Source organism: Oenanthe melanoleuca, chromosome 3 (genome assembly GCF_029582105.1).
Source record: "Oenanthe melanoleuca isolate GR-GAL-2019-014 chromosome 3, OMel1.0, whole genome shotgun sequence".
In the NCBI taxonomy this organism is placed as follows: Eukaryota; Metazoa; Chordata; class Aves; order Passeriformes; family Muscicapidae; genus Oenanthe; species Oenanthe melanoleuca.
The window spans coordinates 99,637,720-99,647,548 of record NC_079336.1 but is presented as its reverse complement, the minus strand read 5'-3'; the positions used below and the strand labels follow the sequence as shown (position 1 = coordinate 99,647,548).

Sequence of the window (9,829 nt, the reverse complement as noted above, 5' to 3'; positions counted from 1 at the left end):
CTGCAAAAACTTTACATTTGAGGACTAGGAAGTAACACTGGAATGCTTTCCTATTCCAAAGTTGTGTTTAACTTGTCAGACTCCATCTCCCCTGCTGGCAGCCAAAACATCTCCCAGGATGGTTCTGCTCACCACTGTCCTGCCTGATGCTCTCAGGTACAGCTGTGCTTTTGCTGCTTCCTGCTCCCAGCTTGTACCGGAGTCTCCAGGCAGTGATGATCAGACTGCTTGAAGCAAAGAATTTTGGATTAATCATAAAGCTACCTTTATAAAGTTGCATTTTTGTGCTCATTAGAAACTGTCTTCCTGTAACCAAGTTACTTTCAGGCCTTTTGTGCACTAAATTAATAGTCAAGGTGAGTTTGTTAACTGCTAAATTCCTCTGCTGTAAAACTCAGAATTTAAGGACTTAAGTAACCAGCCACTATGAAGTTTTCCACTACACAGAGAAGAAAACTACTGAACTAAGTTTCTACCAAGCAAACACCAGTGTCCACAAAGGGAGATAGAAGAGTTGGGAAATTACAATCTGCATCCACGTGCAGGGCTTTGCTCTGCAGCTACACAAACTGCAGTGGAAGCTGGCCAATGGTGCATACAGGCAATACAAACCTGTAGTGTTCATGGCAAACAGAGTTTGCATACACACAGTTGAGGGGTTTCTGGAACTCTTGTTTTTAGAGAAGCTGATCCTTCCTTCTCAAGGCTCTGAGACTGTTCTATGGTAACTAAAACCCCTCACCTTTCTCGGGTGCTCAGGCTCCTGCCGTGTAGTGCAGAATCCAAGTGGCTTCTCCTCCCCCTGGAGCTGCCGGCGCGCTCCCCGGCTGTGGGGCCTGGAGTGGTTCCCGTGCTCCATGTCTTCCTGCTGCCGCACTGCTCTTGGGGAGGGCCTGGGCAAGGGGGCCCGCTGAGGTACAGATGGTAACTCTGTGTGCTGAGAGGAATTCAGTAAGTTCAGAGTCACCCAGGTCCTGACCCAGCACTTGGAGGTGCCAGGTTTGGGGCAGGTCAGGCACTGCCCTCCCAGCACTTACACCCTGGGCTACCTCTCAGGTTCCTGTTTGGAATATTGGAAGCCAGTGAGCATCTGCCAGCTGCTGGAGTTTGTGACAGAGCCCTTGGCTCTTTTCCAGCCCTGTTGCTCCTCACCCACCCCAAGAGACAGACACAGAGCTAATGAGAGGGAGATCTGGGTGCTGCTGCAGCACCTCAATCCTCACCTGCTGCAGCTCTGCCCGGGGAGGCCTCCTGCTCCGTGTATTTGGCTTTCCTTCTCCCAGGTGCTGTGTGCCTGTCACCCCCACACACGCTTTGTTTGGACAGGCAGGTTCTTCACCTTCTGGCTTTTTTCCCTTCTGCTGAGCTGGTTTTGGTGCAGGCTTTGGGAGGCGAACCTGGGGTGCACAGTAAGCATTTTGTACAGTGAAAAAAAGCGCAGATTTCACACACAAAAAAAATTATCATCATATATACACCCCTTAAACAACTACATCACTTTCTAAACAGGACTTAGAGCAAAACTTCAAGTTTTCACTTAAAGTTCCAAAAGTGAAAATAAGTGGGTTTACACCTAAAAATGACCATATTTCATCCTAATGATATTACAGGTTGGTATTAATGCAATTATTCTTAGTCTGATTTCTACAAGATCAAGCAAGCAGTGACCTGGCTTTCCACCTGCTTTTACCCACTTTCCTTTTTCCCCAACATCAACACTTTCACTGTAGGGGGAAAAGCTGATAATACTTATCCAGGGTCAAAAGATCTGGTAAACAAATTTGGGATCACTATAGGCATTGGGAAGAGCCTGCTGGTCATCCAGCACTTGCAGAGCTGCAGCACCAAGTACATCAGGCCACTGAAAATAGCAATAAATTTCAAGAGAGTTAAGTTACCTGCCCTCTCTACTTGTATTTAATACTCCTTAGATCCTTTGAATAACCCTAAAATTGTCTTTCTGCAGCTGTTTTGCTGCAAGTGTTTAGAGGAAGCTGGCTGAAGGAACACACAGTAATACACAGGTGATCCTGCTGTTCTCACTGTTCCAAGAAGTGAGACACTCAGCATTACAGATTCCCCTGAGAAAGTGCTGACAGGTGCCAAGATTTAGTAACACCCAGGCATTCCCTCTGATCCTGTTCCTGGCCATCAAACCCAATCCCACAGAATCCTGCAGCACAGGAATAACAGTGATAACTGACACTCAGCCAGGGATTTTCCAGGGGGGTGCGACTTGTGAATATCCAGTGCTGCAGCAGCTCCTGCAGCCTGCAAGGTTGAGATCATCTTTTATGCCACAGACTGTTGAGTCTTCGACCAGGCTTAAGAAGGAAACAGATTTACTATTTAGTGTCTGACTCTGAGAAATCAAAGACTCCTGTGAAACAGAGATCCAGCAGGATCAGCTGGAGATCAGTTAACAGCTACCTGATGCTCCGAGTCAGTTCACAAAACAGTGCAAACTTAAAAAAACTTTTCAAATAAGTGAGGGCACAGTGCTCACCATGACAGCCACACAAGTCCTGTCATCAAAATAGCTTTTGGGTTTGTTAAAATGAAAAAAAAAAAGGGGGGGGGTAAAACCAGAAAAGTCAATAAAAGTGCTAAGCTAAGTATCTGTAATTACCAAGATCAAAACCCAGTGCCTTTTTATTAAACATGAACTTTTGTTCTGCCTTCTTCAATACGTAAATAGTGCTGACAATTGGTTTGTGAGTCACTTGCTACAATAAAATCTAATTGTATCATGAGAGAAAGGTGACAATCAGGAGATCATGAAAAAATTACATATTCTCACTGGTGGTTAATTAGCCATGCAAAACCCCCTCAAACAGATATTCTCTTCTATTAGGAATGATTACTATGCAGGCCTACAGATGTCAATACCACAGTCATTCAAATACTTCTTTCCCTACTAATTGAAGGTTGTAAAGCTCTGGTGCCAAGGTTTTGCTTCCAAAGAGCTAATTTATGACTAGAAGGATATTTTATGTCTTCAGTTGCAGCAGCTACAAAACTCAGCAAATCAGAACCATCTGTGCACTGATACTTGAATCACCATTCATCTCGCAGCCTATCAGTCACATTAGTTTGCATCCTGCATTCTTGGCTCACGTACACTTATGATGGTCCAAAGTTCACCAGGAATATTAAAAATGGATGGGACCCTGACCCTGCCTTATTGCACATGCCCCAGAGCCCTGCACAGGGCTGCTGCATATGGGCACTTTCACAGGAACAACAGGACTGGCATTTCCCAGCAAAACTGCTAATTACCTCCCTCTCTGCTTAGGGAAGCTGGGCTTTATGAACTTAGAGCTCTGGAGGAAAATAGCACAGGAGAGCTGTCACTTGGAAAATCCTGTGCCAGTGCACACCAACAGCACAGCTAAAGCCACAGGAACATCTCCTCCACACTGCTGGAGGATAAAGGCAAATGATAAAGAACAGCCTGAAAGCAAGAAAATGAATTAAATGCTGTCACTAATAAAGGTAGCTTTGCTTTTAATCTGTGACGAAGGAAAAACCTGGCACCCAGGCTTGTCTTCAAGATGTTAGTGAACAAAGTCCTTGACTTCCCCATTATCCTGAAAGTAAATCATCCTCCACAGACCTACTGCTTTGAAGTGAGAGCCTGTGGGTCAAAAGGACTCATGGCAGTTCTTCCTCCTTGAGCGTTGACATTCCACTTTTTAGCAAAGCCAGGGGAAACAGGAATTAACAAACATGCTGCATTCAAGGCAGAAGAACTGCTGTGTCAGTGCCATTTTGAGAGCTTTAACTATTTCCTCCTCCCCAAGAGGAGCTGTCAGAGATAAGCCCAGAGCTGTCTCACTCACTCTGGATGCCTTAGCAGCGCTGTGATTCCCTGTGCACGCTGCTGCCATGGAAAATTCCAGAGGCCCGTCGTAGCGCATCCCACTTGACTCCAGGCCATCCAGCAGGATTCTCTTCAGCACTTGATACTTTGGCTTCTCAGCATAAGCTAAGCCAGAAACAGAGGCCAGAAACTGGGCTATTTCACCTGTAGAGCAGATTTGACTGTGAATTTCACCGTGTAACCCCAGAAGTTCAGAAAGGATCTCATTCCCACATGGATGCCAATCCTCTGCTGCCAAACCAGACAACACAATTTCAGCTGAAGGCACACTCAAAACACAGAGCTGACAATGGCTTGTCTTTTTGGGAGGAGAAAAGGGAAAGACAGACTTGGATAAACAAGCCAGACTTGAAGTGCTCCATCTCTTTATGTTCGTGCACTAATTCCCACAGCACTGACAGCTATCCAAGGATAAAAATTAAAATATTTTATCAACAAGTATTGATAGTTCTGTGTAAAAGAGAAAAGTCTTTGATAAATCACAATATCCCTTTTAATATTAATTATTCTGAACAGCATTTTTTTTAGTCTGCATAAACACTATACTAGGAATTCTTTGGAAAAACACAATTTTTTTTTTTTTTAACTTCAAATACTGCTATTGTTTTTCTGATTGCATCCCAAAACAGTCCAACAGCAGCAACATTTTTCCATCGAGTGGTTCAAAAACCAGGGAAACCACTGAATGGGCAGAAATAATGCTAGCAGGAAAAACATATGGGGGGTTCAAACTTTTCTTTCAGTCGAAGACCCAAGTGTATCCTAAAACTGGAGTGCTACACCAGATATTAGCATCTGGTCAAATCCCAGCAGGAAAGATTTATTAAATATGTATACACATCATGAATAAATTTCCCCTAATACACACTGCATTCCAATAATTCCAATACAAAAGTGCTAGGAAAATAAGGGAATAAATCAAAAATAGATAGTGACCTTTGGTGTTTTCCCTGGGTTACTTTTGTATTTCAGGGAAGGAAGAAACAAGCCAAGACACACTGTGCATCCATTTGCTTTTTCAAACCTTGAGCATCGAGCAATAAACCTTTGGTAGACAGTTGCTTACTATTTCCATACTAACAGCTACTTGTGTTTCCAAGATAGTCACTGCTTCCCAGCACCTTGGATTACATATGGCCAAGATCCCTTATGTCACTCCATGGGATACATCACAGACTGAGCAAGATTCTTTTTATTCAAAGACTTTGTTCGACTCGTGTTCCCTTCCCTTCTCTTCTGCTCCCCCCCAGAGTCAGACACTGAACTGTGTTTAGGAAGAGGCTGAAGAGCCATGGGGTACAGGTGCAAGTACACTTACTGCAGCTGCTTCCAGGAGAATCCCACCTCAGCACTGAATCTGGGAGCTCATCCATAAGTCTGAAACACAGAGTGCAACACTTTAATGCGCTTTTGGAGCAGGTGATTCCTCATTTGGGATTTAGGAAGACAGCAAGTCTCAGTTCCAAAGGGAGTGGACCTCCAGGATAGCTAATGATTCACAGAACTGCTTTTGAACCCAGATCTCCCCTCACCAGCTCCATTTTTAACTCCTGGCATACTGCTGGTTTCACCAAGACCAAGCTGACACCTAAAACTACACTCCAGTTTTTCTTTGCATGTATTTTAAGCTTTCAGAAGGAAAAACAAAAGTCCTTTGAGCAAAATGGCTTGTTCTCATTTCAGATTGATGATTCCCATTCCTATTTTGGAATTTAAGCAGCAGTTCTGCTCTGCCTTCCTATCCTTTAGCATCAGTCCCTCTCTGCCATGGAGCACAAGGTTGTGAAAGTTACACCCAGGCATGGCAGAGCCACAAGGGGACAGGGAGGTCACATCACCTAAAGTCCCACATGCTTCATAAACAGTAGGGTCACAGGTGTAATTCCTGTAAACAGGAACAGCAAAGACGCTCAGCATGAATTCCTAAAAACAGGAATAGCACCAGCCCTCATCTTGGGCAGTCCAGCACCCACAGGAACCTGCAATTAGGACAGATAAGAGGGATAACCTGGGCAAGATACCTAATTCTAGGAAAGCAATTTATTTGAGTAAGAATATATTTCTGCTAAGTGGAATCTGTGCAATTTTCTGTGCATTTCCTTGAAGCCTCCTTCTGCTCAGCATCCTGGAAAGGCGAGCCATCCAAGGGTTAACGGCAAGGGAAGAATCATCGGAGCAGCTAGATTGATTAAATTGATTTCCCATTGAATTGTCTAAGTGTTACCTCGCAGGGGGCTGTGTAATGACCAGAACTTCTAAAGGAGAAATATTAAACACAGCAGAGGGTGTCACCATTCCCAGCTGCACTTGGCCCTGTGTGCAGGCTGCAGGAGCTGCTGCTCACGGAACCTGTGCAGGGATTTCGGGGATCAGCCACCCCCAGCAGGTACCTCTGGTGTGTCCTGCCCTTCAAAGTTTGCTGCCTCCTGCTATTGTGATATTACAGTTCTGGGTAACTGTGGAGCCTGCTACAGGTACCACATGCATTAAAACTCCCCCCAGTCCCAGCTGGGAGGGCAGAGGAAGAAAACACTGATCCAGTGTTGCTCCAGTGAGCTCCAAGTCATGCTGGGAAAAAGGAAAGATTTTCACCAAGCTCCTTAGTGTTTTGGTATTTAATTGTTTGTAATGGCAGCAGGCTTATGTAACATTAAAAACCTACAGAAAAACATCTGAAAAACAGTATCATATAGAAAGTTAAACAAATTGAGCGCACATGTGGAAAAACCTCCAAGAGATGTTTGTACTACGGTCTCTACAAAGCACCCGTGAAGTTTCATGGAACCACACAACAACCTTCTGTATGTGCACTAAGGCCTGTGCTAATTTACAAATGTTTTCTTGGGAAAAAAAAAAAAAGAGTTTTGGAAAAACACACAGCAGACAAAATGCCTGTGTACTGTGCACTGGAATCCATCCTCTCCTCACAGCAGCACAGACATAAACATGCAAAGGAGGGTAGACATGCACATAAAGTTCCCATTTTAACTGCTTCCAACATCTCTCTTAATTAAGGAAAATTGTTTTAGCTTTCTCCTAAGGTGCTGTTCTACAGCATGGAAAGCTGTGTTTCCCAGAGCTGGGAAGCAGCGAGGATGCTGCAGGGCTCCAGGCTGGTGTGTCCATGTGTGTGGGGGTTTGTCCTTACTTTGTTTTTGCAGTCTGGACAGCTACAGGGTCCTTGAGGTTCTGCTCCCAGGGCAGCTTCCCACACAACCACTGCAGCATGCAGTAGCCAAGGATTTCAAGGTCACCTCGTCTGGATGGGGCTAAAATGTGGGAAAGGGGGAGGGGGAAAGAGAAAAAAAAATACAATTAAGAATAGGAACCTCTTCTTAGGAAATAGAAAAGACTTTGATTGAACTGGTGCTGATGAAATATGAAGAAGCCAAATGGGCAAAGTGTTTTGTTTGTTCAGCTGTATTAGACCTGAACCGCCCCGGCACTTGGCCACAGGCCACAGACAGGCAGTGACTTGTTCCTGCTCAAGTGAGGGTCAGCTTCCTCACCTCCTCCAACTCCATCCTTCCTCAGTCTGGCCTGTCACATGGACTTGATCCCCATGGCCTCTGACATGATCCAGACAGCCCATAACCGAGTACCAACACTTTCTCAAAGAGCCAAGCAGTAAAACAAAGAAATAAATGTCTGCTGCTAAATTGCTAACACATGTTCCAGGAAGTCCATGGGGTCCACATTGGTCATGCAGGGACTCTGTGAGAGCAGACTAAACACTGATGGCCTTTCCTGTTCTCCCGCGGAGCCGTTTGAACTCGGATGCTGGGACAAAAGTGCCATCTAGTGAGCACTGACTCGCCTGAGCCCGCTCCCGGCGCCAGCAGCGGAGCTCTGCACCACCCAAACAGGCTCACTGCTCAGCAGAGGCCTGCCTCAACTTCCCTCTGCTGCTCCCAAAAAGGAAGTGACTTCAGCAACAGCTCACTCTCTGCACACCCCAGGCAGACACAAATGCAGGAGACAAAATTAAATCAAAAATTAACCCCATCCCTGAGCATCATCTACGCAGAAAAACTGAGGTTGATCTACAGACTGGGTTTTCCTTGAGAAAGAGGGAGGGGGAAAGTGCAATACCAACAGGATTGCTAGTGCTTGCTGCTACCCAGAGGAAACCAAACTCGCTAAAACTGAACAAGCAGGAGCACTGCAGGATTCCTTTGACTTGCAGCCTACAGTTTGCACGTCAAAACCACATGGAATCTGCAAAACCAGAAACTGCTCGTCGTGATTAAAGACAGACAGATGCAGAAGTTAAATTTATGTTTTTCCAAAATGAATTTGTGCTTTCTAAGAAGGAAAGAAGAGTTCAGACTTGTTTGGCACTTTGTATCCAGTGTAAAGACCAGTAGCTGAGCACTGTGCTGTTAATCCAGCTGTAAACAGATATCATATTTTATGGGCCTTCATTAAATAAATTCCAGAAAGTCACTCGACGAACTTATCTTTTAATTTAAGAAGTCATCTGCTAAAAGCCACGGTGCCAACACATCATAACTGCTCCCTGTTCCTGTACACACATTACTGTAAAAGCAGCAGATTAGTTTTTATACATTCCCTATCCTAACTGCTCTTAGGCTCGGGATTATTAAAGGCCCCTGGATCCAACACGGCTGCGCTGTCCCTCGGGCGTAGTTTATTTTCTGCCCTGGATTCAGCAACGTCCTAATGCAGGACTTGGCTCCCATATTAAAATAAAAACACAATCTCTACCACTTGCTGTTCTGTAGTGATTTCTCTGGCCATAAATCTCCCAGTAACTGTGGACCAATTCCATTCACACACGTGTTCACAACTCCTTTTTCCATTATGGCAATTCCAGATTAGATCCATATAAGCCAGCGTTTTTGACTGCAGATCCTCTAATTTTCACAATGCCTTTCTGGCACCTGTTTGTGTGGGAGAGGCTACAGAAAGTGGCTTTTGATGAAAATTGTCAGAATTCCAGTGGACCTTTTTCCATGGAGGGGATTCATTGATGTACATCTATAAATAACAGCAAACCAATCAGATTTCAGAAGCCACCCTAAAAAAAGTCATTTTCTGACCAAACATCCCCAGAGATTAAAGTTTTGTCACAGCTCATGACTAATGACCTTCCCTCTCACCTGCAGCTGCTGGGACAAAGCCATGACAAACCAAGAGCCTTGCCTGACACCTGCCCAAAGCCACAGCAGGCACAGGGACAACAAAAAGGTACGTGGAGGTAAAGCACCCCTGGCCACAGTGACAGGAAATATTTCACAGGACACACTAACTCCCCTATCCCTTCATCTCCCAGGCCACCACAAGTGCTGCTAAAGACAGACATTTACATGGGGGTTTTGTAGAACCACATGAAAATGTCAGCATTTGATTCTTTGGCTGTACTTGCTTATTTCTCACTGCTCCATATAAGCTAAATCCCCCAACCTTTTAAATCATTTAGATTCTTGTTAAAAAGTAATTGATTAATCTTTAACGAGTTAGTATTATCTACGGACAATGGAATTATTAGATTTTCACATCAAATAGAGCACTAATAGATAAATTTCAAAGATATGTTTACTTGCAAAAATAAATCTGCTCACACATTTGAAGATTACAGGAATTCTTGATAAACATCAGCAGAGAGAAATCAATCTGCCTTCACTTTAAATATGACAGCCAGGTGAAAATAAAACAATTCTGCTTGATAACTTGTCACAGATACAAGAGTGTACACTCTATTTGATTTAAATCAAATTCTTACTTCTCTGCTAAAAAACTTGCAGGTTTTTTTTTTTTTTATTTCTTTAATAGATGTTTGATTTCTGCTTTTCTACTCACAGGAATTTTTTTACTATTATTTTAGTCTCATATGAAATAGTATTTAATGGGAACATATTGATGGTATTTTATTGCACAATGTCTTTACAGTTTAATTTTTTAATTTGGAAATTTAAGGCCTGA

At 43.9% G+C, this 9,829-nt stretch overlaps 1 protein-coding gene across 6 annotated transcripts in view; it reads right to left on the bottom strand.

Annotated features, from left to right (window-relative positions):
• The window catches only part of VRK2 (VRK serine/threonine kinase 2), a 36,007-nt gene that overhangs the window by 1,402 nt on the left and 24,776 nt on the right, over positions 1–9,829 (bottom strand). For 2 of the 6 annotated variants that reach the window (XM_056488119.1, XM_056488118.1), the window contains 5 exons: positions 7,032–7,152; positions 5,202–5,260; positions 3,843–4,027; positions 1,224–1,397; positions 743–937 (listed from right to left, as the gene is read on the bottom strand). In XM_056488119.1, the coding sequence (XP_056344094.1) occupies positions 743–937; positions 1,224–1,397; positions 3,843–4,027; positions 5,202–5,260; positions 7,032–7,152 (734 nt within the window). Of the gene's footprint in view, positions 1–132; positions 225–742; positions 938–1,223; positions 1,398–3,842; positions 4,028–5,201; positions 5,261–7,031; positions 7,153–9,829 lie in introns of all 6 variants that reach the window. The other 4 variants (XM_056488123.1, XM_056488124.1, XM_056488122.1 and 1 more) reach the window with 4 other exon arrangements.